Source organism: Rhagoletis zephyria, unplaced genomic scaffold (assembly GCF_001687245.7).
Source record: "Rhagoletis zephyria isolate East Lansing unplaced genomic scaffold, Rhagoletis_zephyria_1.1 Rzeph_scaffold_02401, whole genome shotgun sequence".
In the NCBI taxonomy this organism is placed as follows: Eukaryota; Metazoa; Arthropoda; class Insecta; order Diptera; family Tephritidae; genus Rhagoletis; species Rhagoletis zephyria.
In genome coordinates this window covers 36,010-59,172 of record NW_016159485.1, presented here as the reverse complement: position 1 = coordinate 59,172, position 23,163 = coordinate 36,010, and the positions used below count along the sequence as shown (strand labels likewise).

General features: G+C 36.2%; 1 protein-coding gene across 4 annotated transcripts; it reads left to right on the top strand.

The window, feature by feature from the left end:
• The first annotated feature begins 3,798 nt into the window (after positions 1-3,798).
• On the top strand, positions 3,799-21,845 carry hwt (SH2 domain-containing adapter heavyweight). Of its 4 annotated transcripts, XM_017621261.1 has the most exons (10): positions 4,122-4,555; positions 4,628-4,954; positions 6,101-6,263; positions 15,932-16,066; positions 16,154-16,631; positions 16,875-19,321; positions 19,396-19,591; positions 19,656-19,836; positions 20,018-20,137; positions 20,226-21,845. In XM_017621261.1, the coding sequence occupies exons 1-10, from the start codon at positions 4,122-4,124 to the stop codon at positions 20,410-20,412; spliced, it is 4,668 nt and encodes a 1,555-aa protein (XP_017476750.1). In that variant the 3' UTR covers positions 20,413-21,845. The 4 variants fall into 4 exon arrangements, with proteins under 4 accessions (XP_017476751.1, XP_017476750.1, XP_017476753.1 ...); XM_017621262.1 differs by lacking the exon at positions 19,656-19,836 and having other exon boundaries at positions 3,799-4,555; positions 20,226-20,317; XM_017621264.1 differs by lacking the exons at positions 4,122-4,555; positions 4,628-4,954; positions 6,101-6,263 and adding an exon at positions 13,318-13,499.
• The last annotated feature ends 1,318 nt before the right edge of the window (positions 21,846-23,163 follow it).

Below are 23,163 nucleotides of genomic sequence, written 5' to 3'. Positions count from 1 at the left end.
TTTGCAGTAGAGCACTCGGCAAGGAGCGCTCGTTTAGTTGATCATAAAACAAGCGTTATCATACATACATACATACATACGTATATATTTTTTGTCAAGTACTGAGCTAACGGGCCCTACCTTTGGCATCGCAGTGAATTTTTATTGAACTGATAACTATTTTCTGTCACAGTTGGGGATACTTAATCCACACAATATATGTAACAGATAGCGCAAAATTCTTTGCAGCCTCTAAGGAGAACAGTTATCCCCGGAAATAATGGGGAAGGTCATGGAAATGCGATAAAACAGAAAATGCATAAATGTTTGTCAACACTGGCGATAGCCACCTGACGGATATCATATTTTTTACTTAACAGAAGAAATTGTAAAGCTACAATTTTCATCACCCAAAATCAATTTTTTAATTAAAAAGTTATTCAAAAACCAAATTGGTTGATTCATTTTGCTCCACCTGTATAAAGTAAAGTTGCATTTGATGTAGGGCGCTTTTGGATCAAATTTTGAGGGCGTTCTTCAATCAAGTTTTCAAGTGGTGTGTCCTTGGAAAGTTTTCTGAGATAGAGTCTTTTCGAACCGGCTGCCGAGATAAGTCGATCTTTAACTCAGCCGTCGAAATAGCCAAACGTTGGGTATGTAGGGTAAAAAAATCACTGATAAGTCAATGCCTTACATACATATGTATGCACATACCTACATGTACGTACAAAACAAATGACCCACTGGGAAAATAGGTAAGCACCTTGCGAGGTAAGCCATGTTTTCTTTCAGTTTTTAGTACCAAAATTGTCATCATGGCCAATGTCATCTACTAGTAAAGGGCAAAATGAACACCTCCGAAGACACATTACGTTGTCAGTTGCAAAATAACGTGCAGCCGAAGTTATTTCCAAGCACCGAACTACTCCGAGCGACTGCTCTGCATTACACGTAACTTACTTTGTAAAGCGGCTCAGAAGTATATCTGATACCAAATGTACATTCTAAATTCCTACTTACATAAGGCGGCCATGCCTTTGTAAAAGTAAGGGACGTTCGGCAGGGAAATGGTAATGACTGCCAGGTGAAGAGTAAGTTGCTAATAAGGTATTATTACGTGCTCCTAATTCCCACTGGGGATATTCATTTTAATGGTGACATTTACATACTACAATAATTAAAAAAAAACGAATTTTGTTTGTTTCTCACGTACTTACATACATGTGTATGCACTTATCGAGCCCTAACCGCCAAATTAACGTAAGCGACATTTTTTTCAAAATTTTCTTTTTGATGCAGAAATGCATCTAGATGCTCTAGGAATATTTCTGCATCAAAAAGAAAATTTTGAAAAAAGTCTCGCTTACGTTATTTTGGCGGTTAGGGCTCGATATGTATGTTACATTAACAACGTTTTCTATAAAATTTGAAACCAACTAAATAATGACTTTTCAATTAGTACGATGCAGCAATAGGCATTATTCAAGTTCATTAATGATTCTTCTTCATAAGTGTTCTTTTCGAAGTTGTACAATTTTGGACGAAATAAAGAACCATGACTGTGCATATGTATGTATGAGTTTGGCAGCAATAGCTTGTTCGAATGTAGGCACTCGTGTTTTCGTATTCAGCAGCCAAGTCATAGGACTTTCGAAAATGTACTGTTCGCTGTAAAATGTAAAAAAACCCTCTCATAATCGAATATTGCGCTCACCGGTTAATCAAATGGGGGTTGAAATGAAATTGTCATAGTTACTTCGAAATTTCTACATAACAGAAAAATCCTGGCGCCTTCCAAAGGATATTATGAAAGTTGTTTATGTTTGTCATCTGACAGGTAACGAGTGAGCAGAAAAGCTTCCCAGTCTAAAAAGCTCAGAGCTAATTGAGCAAATCCTTGCAGTGGTGGAAATTTCATTCGTGCAGAAGGGTCTGCCTTTAGTAGAGTATTGTACACATCTGTGCATGAAAATTTAGCAATATCCAGATAACGTGTCCTTTCCTTTGCACAAATTATGCATAAAAACCAAAGAAGATTGTGATTGTAGTAATTAAAATGAATGAAATCGTGAAAAGTGAAACTTTACGAATGAAAAAATCTAATTGAAAATAAATTAGTTTATAGAAAAAAGGAGTAAAATGGCTTTGTGTGTGAGCAATCGAGTGCCGAAATGGTGTTCACCACAGGAAAAATTCCGTCGGTCTGCCCTTGGTGTACACGCTGCAGAACTGTTATTAACGTGAACGGGTGACAGGCTTTGGCTCTCGTCAAAATTTTAACATTTCCATAAAGTTTGGCTTTGTTCGTCAAAAAAAAAATATATTTTATAATTTTTGATTACGTGAAAACATTGATTATCTTGCCAAAATGCCGAATAAATATTAGAAAGCTAAGTTCCTGCAAAGACTAAAAAGTGATTCCTTTAAGATACGAAATCCTACAGACAGCCTTCACTCGTGTCGACAACTCCTGATTTGAGTGTACTACAATTTATCCGTACAAATAGTTATTGACAATTTTTACTTCCTTAAGCACTGCGATGATAAATATGAAATCATAATTGAAGAAACAAAGAAAATCTACTGCCGTTACACTCCTTTCGTTATAGTGTTGTAGGAAAAAAAGGTTAATACATACACATATGTATTTGTAGATATATGTGAGTATATGTAGATGGGAGCCCAAAGTCAGTGGAACCATATTAACTACCATTAAAATTAAATAAATTCATTCGCGGATGTGACTGTGGTAAAATCATTAACAAAAATAAAAAGGCAATAAACAGCTATCTAGTACTAATAAACTTTAACAAAAGTTCTTCTANTTCAAATAGGGGTTGAAATGAAATTGTCATAGTTACTTCGAAATTTCTACATTACAGAAAAATCCTGGCGCCTTCCAAAGGATATTATGAAAGTTGTTTATGTTTGTCATCTGACAGGTAACGAGTGAGCAGAAAAGCTTCGCAGTCTAAAAAGCTCAGAGCTAATTGAGCAAATCCTTGCAGTGGTGGAAATTTCATTCGTGCAGAATGGTCTGCCTTTAGTAGAGTATTGTACACATCTGTGCACGAAAATTTAGCAATATCCAGATAACGTGTCCTTTCCTTTGCACAAATTATGCACAAAAACCAAAGAAGATTGTGATTGTAGTAATTAAAATGAATGAAATCGTGAAAAGTGAAACTTTACGAATGAAAAAATCTAAATTGAAAATAAATTAGTTTATAGAAGAAAGGAGTAAAATGGGGTTGTGTGTGAGCAATCGAGTGCCGATATGGTGTTCACCACAGGAAAAATTCCGTCGGTCTGCCCTTGGTGTACACGCTGCAGAACTGTTATTAACGTGAACGGGTGACAGGCTTTGGCTCTCGTCAAAATTTTAACATTTCCATAAAGTTTGGCTTTGTTCGTCAAAAAACAAATATATTTTATAATTTTTGATTACGTGAAAACATTGATTATCTTGCCAAAATGCCGAATAAATATTAGAAAGCTAAGTTCCTGCAAAGACTAAGTGATTCCTTTAAGATACGAAATCCTACAGACAGCCTTCACTCGTGTCGACAACTCCTGATTTGAGTGTACTACAATTTATCCGTACAAATAGTTATTGACAATTTTTACTTCCTTAAGCACTGCGATGATATTAAATCATAATTGAAGAAACAAAGAAAATCTACTGTCGTTACACTCCTTTCGTTATAGTGTTGTAGGAAAAAAAGGTTAATACATACACATACATATGTATTTGTAGATATATGTGAGTATATGTAGATGGGAGCCCAAAGTCAGTGTAATCATATTAACTACCATTAAAATTAAATAAATTCATTCGCGGATGTGTGTGTGTGGTAAAATCATTAAGAAAAACAAAAACGGCAATAAACAGCTATCTAGTACTAATAAACTTTAACAAAAGTTCTTCTAGTTCCTTTTGTCCAGACAGTTCAAAACAATTACTTAGATGGTTCCTTATAGTTTTTGCAAAATAATTTGGCATCAGAGAGCTAAAGACATTTAATGCATTAGTTAATTTCTTACCACCCAACCCGCACTGTCATCCTACTGTTGATAAGTGCCCACATACATACATACGGAGACATACATACATATACACACATGTATATGTGCTCTTCATAATGGAACGCATGTGGCGCAAGGTTAATCATAGTTTCGGTGGTCGCTCCTCCAAAACAACATCCGGCACACAATCGGTGGACACAACGGGCTCAGGCGGCGGGTTTTGTGATGGCAACATTGTTACAATGGCTGTTGCGGGAACGACCGCAACTGGTGGAGGCAGTGCAGGCAACTTGCCATCCAGCACGGCCACTGGGCGACGTTTAGCCGCCAGTGGCCAGATTCCAGTCCCAGTCCCGACAAGCAATAACAGCGCCCAACAAACTGCCATAGAGGGCAATCATGTGGTTTCGCCATGTCCAAAATCGCTAAGCCAACACGTGCTTCATAACAGCCAAGCATCCTCCGACCGGCGTCGGAGACGTCGACGCAAGAGTCGCCCACGACGGAGCGGTGTTAGCTGTGTAGGCGGAGGCGGTGCGGACAATATGTCGTAAGCTAGAACTTAATTTCTAATCAAGGCAAAGCATAACTTTGTTTACATTTAAATTTATCGAATTTATAGATCATCTGGTGGTTTTTACACGATAAAAGAGTCTTCTGATGGCACAATGGGCAATCATCGACATCATCGCCAACCAAGACTTTCATCGAGTCGCATTATGGCCACATCAGCGCCCAGTGGCACCGTAATGATGTATCCCAACACAAATCGAACGATGGATACGATGTCATCCGAAATAGCAACAAGACAGACAACAACAGCAGCAGCCGCAGCAGCAACGTCAGCTACTCCAGATATTTCACTGCGACAGCGAGCCGTCGCAAAGCTACGCATGTTCAATTTTCATCTAAACTGGGATTTGCACATGACTCATTGTAAGCCATGCGGGTAAGTTATTTGAAATATCTAGCAAACTTGCACCCAGGCATACATACTTGTGTACATACATACATACATACATATATACTTAAGTATGAACGCTTGTGTATAAGTACACATTTCTTCGCCAGATCGTTAAAGTTAGAAATGTTTAAGTAAAATGCGACTTTCTCTGTTGAATGGTTTGTTTCCATGGTATATAAATGCTCGCACTTTCTCTATGTGTGGAAACCCATGAATGCATGCTTTGGTTTCAAAAGCCATACCTGCATATGTACATGTGTTGTTTCCTTAAAGGATCCTTCTCTTCTAGTGTTATATTTTCACTTTCTAAGACACTCAAATCTAGTTCACAAAACCACCTTTGTCTACCTTCTTACATATGTATATATTTAATACTCGTACATATATGTACATACATGCAGGTGTATGCACAAATGTAGTGCACATGTTTACAAAGGTATACCAGATAAATGCCTTAGATTTCATAAAGCATGAAGAGAGTAAGCCCTCTTCCAGTTCAAGTCCACTTGTAATGGCCCCAATTGTTTCCTTTGTTTGCCTATTGTACATACATAGTAACCCCTAAAAATATATACAACTTTTCTCAATGCATATTCATTACATAGTTGTAAGAACCTACAAAATATGTATATTTAAAAATATAAGATATTTCAGTAAGTTAGTAGAAAATTCCGAAAAAATTTTTGGTTTCTCTAAATTAAACAAATGTTTGCTTAAAATAATTGAAATAGATCAATGAGTATTGAATTCCCGGCCAACGCGTTAGCTAGCCGGAATAAATTGGCTACATATCGCCATAGAGTAGCGGCTAAGGGGTGCATACCACTGCTAATAGTGACCCAGTGCCGTGCAACATACAAATAAATTTTGCCCTGATGGCAGTCACCTCCAACAGGCAGAGTTTATTTCGACGATAAAAATAATTATCATTCGAAATTTTTCCGGTCGCGACGCCGTAAAATTCTAGCTACCTTCATTTAATGACGAATTTCGAGGCGAATCCCTGTCAAACAAGCAAAAAAAAAATGTATGAGTGCGAAAAAAAATATTCACTTTTATTTTTCTATGTGAACTTTTTTCTAAAAGGCAATAAGATATCACACTATATTCTTATTTTATTATTTAAAACAGCCCGCGCATTGGTGGCGGAAGCAGTGGTAATATAATAATGCGTCGTTTGTGCAGAAACAGACGTCACGAGGATAATGAGCTTTATCGCTCCAACAGCTTCAAATTCGAAAGGTTTGAACGAAAGGAATGCATCGACGAATTGACTGACACGATGAAGAAGCAGGTATGAAAGTGATATTAACCAACATTTAAACGCACGAAGTTTCATATAAGCATTATAAACATACAATACAAATCGAGGGCTTATATTGAATACCCTCTATCTGCACTTTTCCCAAAAATGAGATTCTGATATAAAAATCGACCTAAAACTTAACTNACGAACTCATAACCAACCATAGTTTTCCAACGGTCATAGTATATTGGAAATACACACGAGAAGGGTTTGAAAAAAAAAAAATTAAAACCATAGTAACAAGAGAGGAAGTGAAATCCAGCTCATTCTCGAGGGGAAATATAAGACAATCACTCTCTCTCGTTAAAATTTCAATTCGATAATGGGCTGGCTTTCGAATTCATAGCGAAGTTAAAATACATTGGATAACGAAGGCTCCGTTTTGCTGGAGAATGGCCTAGTTCTCGAGTCAAATACTAACCTATTTCACATTCGTTATCGAAGGTGAGACTCGATAAAAAGATTGGGTTTTCAATCATTTTAGAATTGTTAACCAGCCCAATGTTTACTGGGAAATTTTCCCAGAAAGTAAGTGTGAGTGACAGCTAAGTACATTACATTATTGTGCAGTTTCAAAGGATTTTCCAAGGACTAGGATAAACAATTCAGGATTGCTCGTTACTCATCTCCTACGCGAGCAAGCGATTCCCTTGAATAGGTACTTTCGGTCCATCAAAGGTGTTCTTGAAGTCAAATGGCCTTATTGGACATAAATCGCTCACGATGCTTTGCCGATTTGTTCCACTTGGCTTGAACTTTGAAACAAAAATTGAAGTTGAATAACAAAACTTACGAAAATATTTTATCTGCTAATATGTATGTAAAAATCTCAGAATTCAGGAAAAATTTGTTTAAGCAATTTTGTCCATCTAAATTGTTGAAATACCGCACTGTGCGTTGCCGAGCTACTTAAAGGTATATAATCGATAATGGAACAAATTATACCATCATATTACTGTTAATAAAAACAAAAGCGGATTTCAGAATTTTAAAGAACAGAACGTATTCACTACCACAAATCTTATTTACTCACTACCAAATCTTATTTCAAATTAGTAATCATTTCAAACTCAATATATAACATGTCGTTTTATTTCTATGTTGTACATTTGCAAGTACATATGTATTTACATATGTATATATTTTTTTTGTATGACATCCAACCACATAACAAAACTACGAGCACAATACATTAGGGGTATTCAGGCGTTCATGCGAATGCATTGCACCGGTGCGAAATTCGAAATTGCGATATTTATCCACACAGCCGACAATCTCGCCTCAATCATTTCATTTCACTCTTTACCAACCAAAAGCATGTGCAATAGGGCGGGTTGATTTTTTTTTAATCGTATAGCAAAAACGTAAACTACATGAAATTCTAAGAAAATTCTCCGAAGAAACCATGTATCTAAAATAAAATCCTAATCCGCGCCTCTCGACTTGAAAATTTATATGGCCGCCTTTGCCAAAAAAATAAATTTTAGAAAAAATAGGTTTTTCCAAAAAGAAATCGAATTTTCTGAATAAAATTGTTTAGTAAGGTAGTTTTTTTGCACTTTATATTTTTTCTACAGTCAAAATTTTTTTTCATTAAAAGTACGCAATCAGAGGAGATGCAAATTGGGGTTCAACTGCTTTTTTGATAATTGAATATTTTGATTAGTCTCAAAACAAAACCTGTATTGCATAAACTATAATATAATATAATAAAACATAATATATTTCAAAAAAAGAAAATAATTTTAGCGAAAAAAGAGGAAAAAAGTTTTCAAGTCGAGAGGCGCGGATTAGGGTTTGATTTTAGACCCATCGTTTTTTCAGAGAATTTTCTTAGAATTTAATGTAGATTACGTTTTTGCTATACGATTTTTAATTTTTTTTTCATCCATACAAATCAACCCGCCCTAATGTGCAATGCCTGATACGAGATTTTGTTGGTAAAATTATGCATTTTCACATTTTGCACCATTGCAATTGCATTTCGCATTAGCGCCTGAATGCCCCTATTCTAAATTTAACCAAAGAAGAATCACTATGTACATATGTATGTTTACTCGTGGTGGTAAAATTAATTTTTTCCCAAGTTGCTAATAACAGAATCAAACTTACATTCAGTTACGCTGTTACGCACATACACCTGCATCAATTAATTCACACCAGCATATACATACTTACATACATATGTATGTACATAAACACATTCATACATTAGAGGAAAACGAATTGTAACGGTACGATGCACAAATGCAGAGGTTAAAGCAATACATATTTATGTGTGTATGTACATACATATCGCACTTTAGCGGCAAGAGGCTCAAAATCCAAAAAATCAAAACCGCGAATAAAAACGGATTCAAAGTTCACAGACTAAATACGCTCCCATGGTAAAAATGAAGACACATTTTCTTCTAAGGAACTGTTCTTAATCGATACGGCTGTGAAATTTTTACAAAACACAGAAGAAGAAGTGACTGTCACTTCTGCATACTTAAATAAAATAAACATAAATTTGTATTATGACACTCTTGTAACAAAGGTACGGTATATGTGTACATACATATGTATGTATAATCTATAAGTACTTAATTTGAATACCAGCTTGACGAGAGACTCCCGCGTACGAACAAACACATGTACCTTTGCACGCCAACTTCTTCCGGTGGCAAAGGTTGCGGGGGTTCTCGTGGTTGGGTGCAACATTTCCATACATAAATACTTACATACATATGTTCAAACACCTGTGAACGTGTGGTTCATACCCTGCTCAACCAAACACGAATCTACTTATTACATGCATTTAAAACCAACTAAATTTGCATTGAAATTGTAGTTTAGTTAAATGATGAATGAAGGATTTTTTTATTTGTTCGCGTCATCATTTTTTAATATTTCATCACTCGCAGGTTTTTTCCTACATACATATCTACTATGATTCTATGGTCGTAAACCTAGAAAAATTCAAAGCGAATTCGGATTCAAAGCGAATTCGGATGCCGAAATCGCTAAAACTTAAGAGCGAAATACACCACACAAGCGGTTTGATAAACCAAGCGAAATTTCCCTTTGCTTCAAGCCATTTGTGCTGTGTATGGGGGTGTTTGAAGGTTTGACAAACCGCCGTCAAACCTTCAAACACCCCCATACACAGCACAAATGGCTTGAAGCAAAGGGAAATTTCGCTTGGTTTGTCAAACCGCTTGTGTGGTGTATTTCGCTCTTAAGTGACTAGAGGGAATATAATTTGTATACGCTACATGTGCTCGTACATACAATATGTATGTATTTAAATGAGTACATATGAACCTGCATAGACATGTACATCCAAGTGTAATAATGCCCAACTCGGTTTTTAAAATCACCATAGAGAAGGTGCCCACATACATACATATTGTATGTACATAGTTGTATGAGTATGTAAGTTGAAAATGTTAAGCTCTCAGCCCCTAGAATTTTTTTAAATGAAAAATATATTACTCTTATTTGTTCGTAAAAAAAGAAGATATTCATAACTGTCTCAAAACCCATGAAGTTTCCCACCTACTTTATATGTGAAAAATACTTTTTCATAAAAATAAATAAAACAATTGTTCAATTGTTTCGTAACATATCCAGTGATATAATTTTTTTAACAAAAAAATACTGGAATTCTTTTTGTCCATTTAGAATATTTTCAACTTTTTTCTTCCGCTTGTATTTTAGGACCACCCTTATGCACATAGATACATAAGTACTTGTGTATGTATGTATATAATTGTCTAGTTTGGAATAGCTCTAGTCTTCGTGCCACGAGTTTTTACACTAAATTCTGCTCTTATTCCAAGCGGATTTCCTGACAACTTTTCGTCGTATTTAGTCTTTGGTTATCAGTTGTTTGTAAGACACTGAATGACTGACTAGCGAATACGAATGCATATGTATGTACATATGTATATACTACCTACATACATATGTTTGTATACAACTACTAATAAGTGTTCGGTAAATCTCTAATAATTATTTTAATTGAGAATCATCTTACATACATACATAAATACACTTGTACAGTGACGTGCAAAACTGTAACATTTTGTAACACTTTATATTCCGGCAACCGCTGTCTTTCCCAATTCTAATGACTGTCATACTTTTGTTGTATATTCTTATTGGAGCACCTACACTCCTCCAATCCAACAACAATTACAAATCTAGCAGACAAAAATGTTAAGTAAGGCAAATATGATGATTTTGGATTTTACGTTATCTTTTGCTTAGTTTGAGGTCAAATTACTTTTTGCTTAATTGAAGTTTATTCAACAAGGAATTACCAGTAAAAATATTGGCGATCAGGAAACATAAATTCAAATAACAGATTTACGGCGGAATGGTGAAACCAAAGGAAAAGTGGGAAAAAAAATTGGATGAAAATTTTAAGACTAATGCCAAATTTCCACTAGCCCGTCTAAAAAATTCCACATGAACACATACATAATGACTATTTTTATGAATGTAATGGCACACATTTTTTTTTATGCCCAGCATTGTCATTAAAAAGTTTGTCATTTAAGTAATGCCTGGTGGAAATTCGGCTTAAACAAATTTAGCCAAAAGTGTTCCTCAAGAGAAAGGAAGTCTGCTGAATAACCTTTCTTTGCGGCCCCGACAACTTAAAAAATTTGGTAACCAGCAGCCATGCAGCCACTCCCGCAAAAGCCTTTAAGTATTAAACTTTAATGCAACTCAGTAGACAGCGAAGCGAAGTATTGCCACATAGAGCGTATTGGCAGCAGAAAAGAAGATCTCGTACGCTGTCGACTGCTCGATATTGGCTTCTCGGAATGGAATTGATGACCTCTGCTTAAAAGTAAACGGCTATCTCTCCAGCCTTTCCTGCTTCTTCAGTGCAAGGAGCCTAACACTCCCCCCAACGAAATCAGCGACAACCCTCTTCACCACCTGGACGAAGGAGGTCAGACTAGAATTAGGCATTCACGTCGATGGCACACCAGTACCGACAGTAAAAAATTCGAAAAGTCGCTCGCCGGCAGCACTTGGGGCAAAGACAAAGAAACGTTGCTGACAACATACAAGGCAATCGGCCGGCCGGTTCTGAATTATGCAGCACCAGTTTGGTCACCGGGGACTAGTTGAACGCAGTGGACAAAGCTACAGACTTGTCAGAATGCCGCACTCCGGACAGCGACTGGGGGCCTACTTACGTCGCCTGAGCACCACCTACACAGCGAGGCCCAAGTGCTCCCCGTAAGGGAGCACAACAAAATGCTTTGTAATCAGTTTCTGGTGGGGTGTCACAGAAGTGAACACCCTAACAGACCACAGGAGGAGTCTCCGCCCAGGCACGTCGGGGGGCAACTATTCGCTTACAAAGACGAAGTCCAGAAATACGTAGACCAACCACTGGACCCGATGACGTACAGACGAGCTATCAACGACATTCATAGGGAGTCGGTCACCATCTACCTCGACTCCCGGCCTATGAATACCTTGATCCGAGCCCAATCACCACCTATAGAAGAGACGAATCTTTAACTGCCAAGAAAGACCCGCGTTACCCTGGCTCAGTTACGGTCTGAATATTGTAGCCGCCTCAACAGCTACCTCTGCAGACTCGACCCCAATATCTCCAATGAGTGCTCGGCGTGTAGAGACTCCCCGCACGACACCAACCACCTCTTCACATGCCATCTCAACCCAGCTCAACTGACACCCCTCTCCCTTTGGTCCGACCCTATTAAAACAGTCCGTTTCCGTTGCTGAAATAAGAAGCGTGACACTATGTTACAATTTTGCCCATCACTGTTGGTTTGTAAGAATGTACGATATGTATTTAGGAATGCATTAGCCCATTGGATAGTTGCATGAAAACGTTATTAGCAAATTTTGAAGTCTTTTCAAAAATAAATTATCCAATAAGATAGTTAAGCGTTTGTAATGAGCTGCTAATACTAAACAATATTAAATTTTTACACTGATAACCATACTTTAATTTATTTTTTGAAGGCACCTTTTAATATTAACAATAAAAATAATAATAACAACAATAATAATGATACAGTACAATCCGTGTTGAGTGAACTAATTCCCGCAAGGCCTGTTCACCCAATCGAGATTGTTCATAGAACTTAAATAGGGAATTTAAAGACACTTTCCGTCAATTCATTTACTAAATAAAAAATTATTTTATTTCAAATATCAAATCATATACAATTTAAACATGTTTATACTTTAAATTAATTTCTTCCAGAGAAGCCTTACTGCCGGCTTCACGAGCAATTTAAATGGAAATTAATTTTTTTTTCTGTAAATTTTCATATAAAATTCAAGAAACTAAAATCATTTTTCACTTAAATTGCTTTCGTGAAATTGGCTATTAAAATTGGTTTGTTTATTTTCTTTCTTTAAGACACTCCTTCTCGGCTTTATCTTTGAAAGCCTTTTATTATCAAGATAATTTTACGTTGCCTCCGAACGGCAAATTATTTTAATGCGGAATTTTGTCAAGGCAGAAATACACCCGCAGGTTTGCCATTGTCTGCCGAGGGGCGATCGCCGTTATACTATGATATTTATGTGGTCTCCATAAGAATATTACTAGACCACTTAAACAGACTTCAACTTTTGTTGTTGGCTTTCGAGGGTTGCCAGCAAAAAAGCATAGACTTTGTAAGTGAATATTTTTTGCACATATCAACCAGGCAGGGTCTGCAATTCACTTCCGAGTGAATTTCAATCAAACTCGCTTTGAATTCCAATTGGCAGGGGTTCAAATTCACTCGGAAGTGAATTGCAGAACCTACCCGGATCGAATTACATGCAAATGTAAAAATGTACGAACGAAGTGACAATTTCGCTTTTAAAAGTCACATCTAATTTCTTTCTATTTTTTCGAACAGAGAGAGAGAGAGAGAGTTAAATTCGCAGTACATGAGCTTTTGCAGTCTAAAGCTTGCAAGGCATTTCAACCCCGTGTTTTCATGCATAGGGGTTGAAATTGGAATAAAATGTCTTCCTGCAAAGAAAACCCGCAGTCCTAAAATAAACGTCGAGTGCAGCAAGCAGTCCACTTTGGCACGAAACAATTTATTTTAATTTAATAAGAAAATACCAAAACAAGAAAAATTACCTTCCGGATTGTGAATATACATATGTACATACATGTGTACATCTGTATTCTATAATAAAAATCTAAAGCGTATGCTAACAAACTTTGAATCGCTCTTATATGTACAAATCGGAAAACCGAAAATTTCTATTACCAACAAAATAAAAGCAGTTCAAATGTACATATCACCACAAACGTAGTTGAACGGCACTTAACTAACGCTTAGTCCATCCATCTTCGATACCAAAATGTTTGTGAGAAATTGTCTTTTCGTTATTTAATCGTTTGTTTATATACAAATAGTTTTACAATATTTGTATCGTGATGAGTTTTATTGTTGCGTAGCCTAAATTGTCAAAGGTAAGGCGAAATTCTACTGTTTTTTTTTTTTTTTTTTTTTCCACAAATCAATCAGTACTTACATACATACATATGTACCTATGCGCGCATTGTATATGGTGTGCAATTTATACATACATATGTATGTGGCTCAAATAATTTGTTTTAAAATGGACTTTCGGTATCGGCTTCATTCCGTATATTAAAACTACTAAATCGAAAGTTACATGCAGTACATTTTGGAATTGTATTTGGCTTTAGTTAAATGGAGAAACAATAGGAAATTGCGCATAATACGGCAAATTGCGAAATTGATTTTTTGAGCTTTAAAAGTACATACCAATTTTCTAGTTAGTACCTTTGTGGTTTGTTTTTATACATTCATATTGGTGGATTTTCGAAATACATATGTATTTAAAAGCCGTCTCCATTGCTTTTCAGAGTAATTCATCTGCGCTCTTCGAAAGTCGACATGTTGTGAGTTAATAAGTTTGTATGTATGTATAAGTGTATGTACATGCAAATATATGAGTGTGTTGGGCGCAACTCTCTTCTCGAAATGATTGCGGTGAAATTTCGAAGATGCACAAGTTTTAACGCCGCGGCGTATACCTTGTTTTCGTCACGACCTTCATGACTCATCGTTGTTAATGAACATAGGATGAGGCAGTTTTGGTTGGGCACCTCCATGAGGGGTTTCCCGACGCCTGAGTCAGTTTGCCGTCACAGAAGATATAATAAAATTATTATGGCGAATATGTACATACATACATACAAATGCATACATACATATGTATATGTGCATATGTTTGGTTAGGAACGAAGTATCAAATATCACATCAGCGCCGAGTGGCTTATATGAAAACAGAAAAATCATATGTACATACATATGTACGTGCATATGAGTGCGTGTACCTGTTATATAAATACACACATACATATAATGCATCCCTATGAACATGGGTGGTCGTTTGCGAGAATTAATTTATTTTAATGTGAATGGCATATATCTAGAAACATATGTATCTATAAACCCCTTTCATTTTTTCGACAAATTTAAAAACTAAGTCAAAAACTTACATACATACATAATAAATGCATACTTATGTGCCTATATATTTCCGTACATACTTTTGTATAAACATATACATATGTATGTACCTATGTAGTGGGAAAGTGCATATGTACTTACATATGTATCTATGTGTATGTGTATGCGCATATCTGTTATCATATAAATAAATGAAAAGGTATACGAGTATGCAAACCTTTTATTACGCTACTTTTACCAGCAATGTTCATTTTTATACATACATACATACATACATATGTACATATGTATGTTTTTTATGAAAAGGCACAAGTTATTATTACTCTGCTCATTTTAATGGACAATCCATGAAAAGAAGACAGCATAAAGCGAATACACAGCATGCAGATTTTATATGCATAAGAAGCGCCTACACTCCTTTGGCGTATTAATCAACTCAGCGTAAACAGCTGCTGGCAAAAATCAACGATGCAAGCCATATACCATAGAATACCAACTTGTATACAAAGCGTAGTCGAAAGCGCAGTGTCAGTTGAGTGAAAAGGTAGTTATTTAAGGACGACAGACAGCACATTGATGTGATGTACAGTGTTTTCTAGCCCCAGGCTAAAACATTTTTCGTAGTCTTTAGTATATACGTAAGCATATAATCCACCACACGATCTTGTTTTGTGCGGAAAAGGCCACATTAGCATCATTTGAATTATAATTCGAAGAATTCAACTTTTAGTTGCAAAACCATAGCCTGTTAGAGAAGTCGTCGGTATTGGTTGCATCAGTTATACATAGTTTAAAAGCGTTTACTAATAAAAAATAGTCTAAAAATGTTTTGCCGTCGTTGTTGGATAGACTTCTCATTGAATGAATTAACTGTACAGTGTTCGGGTCCATGTGCACGCCTCTTTCATGACAAATGTATCGGTATATCTTCAGGTACCAATAGGGAAATACAAAGAAAAAATGAGTTTGAATGGTATTGTTCCGATTGCCGCGAACTATATCGATTGCAGCTGTATTTTGAGGTGCGAATGTTGACAGTTTTGCGAGATTTCGAATACACATACATATGTATTTAAAAGTGCAACATACTCATATTTATGCAGTTGCAAAGTGATATTTAAGACATTTTAAAATTAATAAATTTGTTCACTTATTTGTTTTCAGATTGCCATTTGTGACGATTATAGCTTACCAGTTGACTTTGTTAAGAAACGGCCGTCCAGTTTTGATCCATGTTTAGCAGAAGCTTTGCCAACAAATCCCGTAAACTGGGCTCATCCTAGTCCGCAAACAGAATTCGTATGTGAAGAAATATATACATATATGCTATTTGTTTTTTTGTTTTGAGAATTTCTCATTATACCTATAACAAATTCACGTGTATAGATTGCGTTGTCCGAACCAAAAGAAAGTGAATACCAAAGCCAACAAACAAAATCGCAAGACTTGGAATCGCTTCCACCACCACCACCACCAGCACCGTTGTCGACATTACCAACAAATAAAACAACATTGAGTATTCCCTCATCCACTTTTGCCCCAAACAACACACTTCCTTCTTATCAACTAACACACATTGACTCCCAGTCCAACAACTCACATTCCATTCAATCGAAGTCCCATAACCCCTACAACAAATCGCAACCACAACTCTCTCTTCAATCCCATCCGCCTCTACCTAATACAATACGGCACGCTTCAATCAAACTAATCGAAGGTTATTCAGATCCTAAGGACTCAAAACGTCAGAAAAAACTTCATCATAAGAGGGCAAAGCGACGAGTGAACAAAAATCGGCGATCTCATCATCAGCTGAGCTCGCCTAAAGGCCAAGAAAAAGCTAAGCGTTCAAACTGTAGTTCAGGTAAGTATGTGTTATGCAAGGTATCTACCTTATAAAAGTATAAAATTATGTAACTACCTTTGTATATATGTATATGTATTTATGTTTTTTATACAAAAAAATGTGTGCTTCCTGACCTCAGATTCGTCAGGACCCAAGTCATCAGATGATGAAAACAATCAATCAATTAAAGTTCCNGTATGTATATGTATAGATATGTATTTATGTTTTTTATAAAAAAAAATGTGTGCTTCCTGACCTCAGATTCTTCAGGACCCAAGTCATCAGATGATGAAAACAATCAATCAATTAAAGTTCCCGAGCTTAACTCACCGGACAGCATTTCCGATGACCTAGTACACCCATTGCCATCACAATTATACCGTAGTCCTCGCAAATTAGTGGTTGCACCACCAGATACAAGCAAACGGAATCCGTCGCCATACTACTACTCCGATCTACTTAAATCGAAAGACAACGAAGTTGGAGTCATAGACAAGGAAACCAAGAATAAAAGTCGCCAATCCACAGTTTCCGAACCACCGCAGTCGACGCAGCCATCCATAAATGATGTAGTAGGTCCCTATCGTAAGAGTACAAGTCTAGACGCACCAGAAAACAAGGAGCACGATTTCGATAAAATTGAACTGATTGAAAATACCCCACTGCAAGCAGCTAATGAGACACCAAAACGCTATTCGTTTACAGAGGAGGGAGTGCATATAATTCGCTGTGATTCGCCAACAACATCCACTTCAGAGGAATCGGACTGCAGTGAGTGTCAAAAACGGCGTCAGTGGCATGCAAGGGCATTGGCTTTAGTTCGCAAAACCTGCAATATACAGCCAATAGCCGTTGGTGCAAACCCAAGTACTTGCAATCACCAAACTGAGGAGACGAAAACTTTGCCAATTATAGAAGATAACTCGTCGATGCCGCCTCATAAATTGTTCGGCCCGGCTATTTGCGCCTGCGTTGCACCGACAATTGGGGAAGATATCGACGAATTTTTTCGACCACGTAGCATTTTCTACGTCCATCCACAAGGCGTGCATGAGTGCTCAGACTGCATTTCAAATGTAAGCAATTTAAACTCGTCCACTGCAAACGTATTTGATGAACAAGGTCCAACTCAATTAAAAAGTGCAATTACTTTGCTGGACGACGACGAAATGTCTGGCCGTACGCGACAATTATATGAGACTGCTTTTGATTGTAAAATAGCCAAATCGGACGATGACCTCGATGAAGTTGATCGTATAACGAACCACTCGGTATTATTTCAGCCAAACAGTAGCACTGGCGCTGTCACAAAGCCTGACACACGTTCGAAAAAAACCGGTCATGTAAAATCTCGGCTTGAAGGCAAAAGACTAAAAAACTCTAAAAACCACGCAATACAAGAGCAAAGTAGCAACTCGGGTGGAAATGCAAGTGGAAGTGGATCGCCACTTGCTGCTCTTCCTGCAGAGGTGAATCCCAAAAAGGATAGTGACTTCCAAAGCAATGTTTCTAGTATAACAACCGGCATTGAAAAAGTTCTTATTCGCAGTCAAACTGTTGACCCAGAACCTGATGCAGCATGCGCCTCCACATCACAATTACCTATTCGTGGATATACACCATCTCCGCCGTCAACTGCACCATTGCCTATAAAATTTCCAGGAAAACATGATCGTTTCCTAATGAATAGTATAAAAAGCGCTCCAAACTTACCGTCTTCGAATCCAGCCCATCCACGTTTACGTGACTTACGTCTTCCATTACAGTCTTCTTTGCGCCAGCAACATCAGCAAGCTCTGTCAATAGGTACCAGTAATGAGAACAGTCTTACCGATAGCGCTTACGTAAATCCACCATCCTCAACATCACGCAACATTCATAATATTCCGCCATCGAATATTGCTAGAGTTCGTGATCGACCGCGCTCTTTTGTTATTGAATCGGGGCGAGTACTAGAATTGCGAAAAAGCCACGTCTCTCACCGCCACCATGTGGGAAATGGCGGTCGAAGGGCACATAATTACTCCTCGACCGAAAGCATTGCCACATCGAGTAGTGGTGGCAGCATGGAATCTTTACGCTCGAGTACCAGTGAAGGAAACCGAAGTACTTCCAGTTCAGAGTCAAGGAACTCAACCTCGTTGAGTTCACATAGCTCTGAATCTGGTAGCTCGAGCGTTGCGCTCCCATTACGAGCGCCCGTTGTTGTCCACTCTAAATTACATATCTTAAGCCCAATCTCAGACAAGTCTTCCCAAGAACCAGCTTCCGAATTGTCCGAACAAAATAAGACTCAACATACCTCCCCTGAGGAAATCACACAACTGGCCCAATTGACACAGACACAACAACAAACAAGTTCTAACGCTTCAGCCTCGAACATCGAAACTATCAGACCACAACAACAAACGCAACCCGATATACTAAAGAAAAAGAAACCCCCACCCAATAAAACGCTCCTACATTTAGCCGATGAAATAATCGGTTCTGATAGTGGAATCTCACTGCATTCAAGAGAAGACTCCAAACTAAGTGCCGGTATACAAAAGTTTACACTTCCGAAGCTTAATTTTTCACAATCAGACAAAGCAAATGAGAGCAGCACGAGCGCAGCGGTAACAGCTGCAAATTCATCTGGGGTACCCCAAGACTTGCATGATTTACCTTTCGATATGCCAAAATTAAGACGAAAAAAGAACCTTCAGCAGGTAATGAAGAAAATTTATGAAAATACATATTTTAGTTATGCATTGACTTATGTATTTTCTCTATTATTTCAAAGGAGACCTGTACCTCGGGTAGTGCCACATCCGTGGATTTAGGAGACCTGCCGTTCGATATGCCGAAGCTCAGAAGACGACTACGCACGAATCAAATAGAAATAGGCATTTTATCGCACAGTACCGAATCTAGCGGCTTATCGCAAGCGTCTTCAAGCCATTCGATGAGGGATGAAAACAAGATCTCTATGAAGTTGGGTAAGTATGCAGGTGATGTGATTTCTGAAAATAGGAAAACTTTTGCAAGAGCTCATATTTACAGATGCAGCGATATTTCGTCAAAATTTAACTTTAAATTTAAATGAGCCTCGCCAGACTAGCAAATTTGGTAGTCTAGATTTACGAGGCCTTTCAACCAATAAAGAACTTAATCTAAATATAGCACAGGGCTATACATCAGCTGTAGATTTGATAGACATTTCCATACCACTCGAGCGACAAGGGTGAGTTATGTTTGACAACAAATAGCCAACTCATTTTTCAGCTTCAAGTCACTGGGGTCAGAACTTCTTTGATAATAAAAAAAAATTTACATCAAAGTTAATTTTTGCCTGTGGCCCAATGGCAGTAATTTTATGACCCATAATTCTTTAATAACTAACTATTTCAATATTTTCGCTGCAGTTGGTATCACGGCGCGATTACCAGAATCGAAGCGGAAAATACGCTTCGACCCCTCAACGAAGGAAGTTTTTTAGTTCGCAATTGCGAATCCACCAAGCAGGACTATTCACTCTCATTAAAGTAAGTATCCCAGGAAAAATGCAGGAGAATATAATATATGTATATACAAGTATGTGTAATTAAAAAAAAAAATACTTGGCATTTTCAGGGGCGCTAAAGGATTTATGCATATGCGCATACAACGCAATGAAGCTGGTCAATATATTCTCGGTCAATTCAGTCGTCCTTTTGAAGCAGTTCCCGAAATGATAAGACATTTCTGCCTGAATCGTTTGCCAGTAAGGGGAGCGGAGCATATGTGCTTAATTGAACCAGTCATTGTGCAGCTGTTATAGGCCTTCCTACTAGATTTTCACACATGATTTCTGGTTAAATCCTATATGCATATGTACATGCATACATACATATATATATGTATGTTTACGTACAGTGAAGCCTTTATGAATTCACACGCATAAAATTATATTTTACCGGCAAGTATGTATGTATAAAGCAACAGTGAAAGTTACGACAATACAATTTAAAATCATGCATGCACATGTATGTTCATCTATACTTATGTATGTACATATACAAATACATACATACATAAATACATTTGTCGCAAAATGAGCTTGTGTTACTAGCACCTGGAGCTTTTATTTGTACGTAGCATAAATACTCATGTATGTATGTATAAAAACTTATGCGCTTAAATTCTACATACCCACAGACATACATACATATGTATGTACATATGTAGTTACCTAAAAAATGGTGGGTACATAAGTACATATGTATGTACATAAATCGCCAGTGGCAAATACTTATACATACATACATACAAAGATATGTATATGAATAGGCACCTTGGTATGTATAAATAGAAACATATGCAAAATCCTACATACATACATATGTATGTATGTATATGATATGCACTATTTGCATAAATGCTAAAATGGAATAAATAGTTATAGAGGCCATTTAAACAGCTATACGCGCATACATATGGATGTATGTTTGGATGTACATTCTTATACATATATGGATTATGCACATATGAATATACATACATACACATTTACACACACACATAAAACGCTTGAAACAATTTGTTATTTGTTACTAATTTTAGTTTAAGATCACCACAATAAAAACGTGAACAGTTCACTGTAGATATAAAATTGTAAAATTTCACACATACAGACATACCGTGCATAAGTTTGGTTGAGCAGCTCAATAGAGCAAGATTAACTTAAATATTTAGCAATTCACTATACATACTTACATATATTTAACTCATAAAATATAAAAACTACATACATAAGTAATCAACAGCTTAGTTTCTGGTGCAATATTCTTTTATTTTTTTTTAGTGCCAAACATACATATGTACTTTGTATTTTTAATGATTTTATTCTACTGATATTTCAGTCTAGAGTTTGAAAAGTGCAATAAGATAATTAATTCATTACTCAATCCTATTTATTTTTTTAAATGATCATTCATTTATTGAAAAATCTATGAATGTATTTCTAGACTTGATTATATACAATTAAAATTTGCTTGACGCACTTAACCGTATTAAGTTCAATGTTATTATGCGAGGGTGCCATTATAATATTTTACATCTAAATAAAAATGCTGAATGAAAATGTACAGATGGTAAGAAAGATCTAATCATATAAATACATAATTAACTTTTTAACAAAAAAGCCGATTGTATACATACCACATACATAATTCTATCCGTTGCTGCACCCTAAAATAAACAACGTCTCAGAATNAAAAAAAAAACTACACATCGATATAAAAAGTTTGTACTTAGAATACAAAAACACACCATACATACATACTAACTGCGTATATTATTCGAAATATAATATGTACTTAGTATAAGTATCATATCAATCAATGCTAAAAGGTATACATACAATCTAAAAGAATAGTAATACATACATACACACATACATACATATATAGAAAGGTTTCGTTGACATTACATACATATGTACTATGCATTGAATCTACAAATGCATAATGAAATCGTTTCGATAAAATTGCTAGTAGAAATAGTGATATTAGAATCATAAGTATTTTCAGTTTTGTAAAAGCATGTATAGACAGACACAGACAGGCACATACAGTGACAGTATTTTCCTATACATTTTATTTTATTATTTACATACAATATTTTTTTTCGAAAACCGATTTAAAGAAGAATCAAGTTGATAATTGTTTATTCAATACATACATATGTACATATTTTTAAAAAGAAATCCTTCTTCTGTGTATTTACTCTCTCTAATAGAGCAAAAGCTTTTGTAAACATAATGCAATACACAGTAATATGTATGTACATACATACATATATATGTATATTACTGCTACTATAATACATACTCATAAATATAAAAATACATATTTGAAAAATAGTGTCGTATATTTAGCCATAGATATTCGTACTAGAAATAAAAATATACCAAAATCAGAACGGTCCTTTTAGTTAAGAATTTTTCCTAGAAATAAATACATAAACCGAGTGTACGATGCAAGTACATATTTGTACACAATTGTTTCAGAGTAATCTGAGTCGTAGAGAAATTTTAAAGAATTCGTAGAGATCTCATCCGATTTTTTTTCCGATTTTTCTAAAATGAAATAAACTGTACATCCTTCGATTCATTTAAGAAATTTCAGAAGAAAATCGGTGAAGCAATTAAAATAATGCTTATTGCAGAATTTTTTCAGAATTTTCTTTATTTTTCGTACAGAAATTTCTTTACGATTTCGTGTTAACCACTTCATATAATTTTCTTTGAATATTCTTACAAAAAATCGTTACAGAAATGAGATACTCCTAAAGATTTTGTTAAGATTTCGGGAACTTTGGTTTGCAGGGACAATTTGATCGCAATGTTTTTTAATTGGAAATCAAAGAAAGACAGCCCATGGCAATTTTCGTGATGGTACAAGTATACGTGTATATTTGTAAACTACTACATAGAATGAAGTGCCATATCATAACAGGGGCGGTTCAGGGAATTACACAAACATGACGGTCTCATGTTTCCTTGAAAATAACGTCAGCGAAATTTGTTTCA

Coding starts and splice junctions, on each gene's coding strand:
- hwt (XM_017621261.1), top strand. CDS start 4,122: ATGGAACGCATGTGGCGCAAGGTTAATCATAGTTTCGGTGGTCGCTCC. Junction 16,067..16,153: donor CTAGTCCGCAAACAGAATTC/GTATGTGAAGAA, acceptor TCACGTGTATAG/ATTGCGTTGTCCGAACCAAA. Junction 20,138..20,225: donor GACTATTCACTCTCATTAAA/GTAAGTATCCCA, acceptor TGGCATTTTCAG/GGGCGCTAAAGGATTTATGC.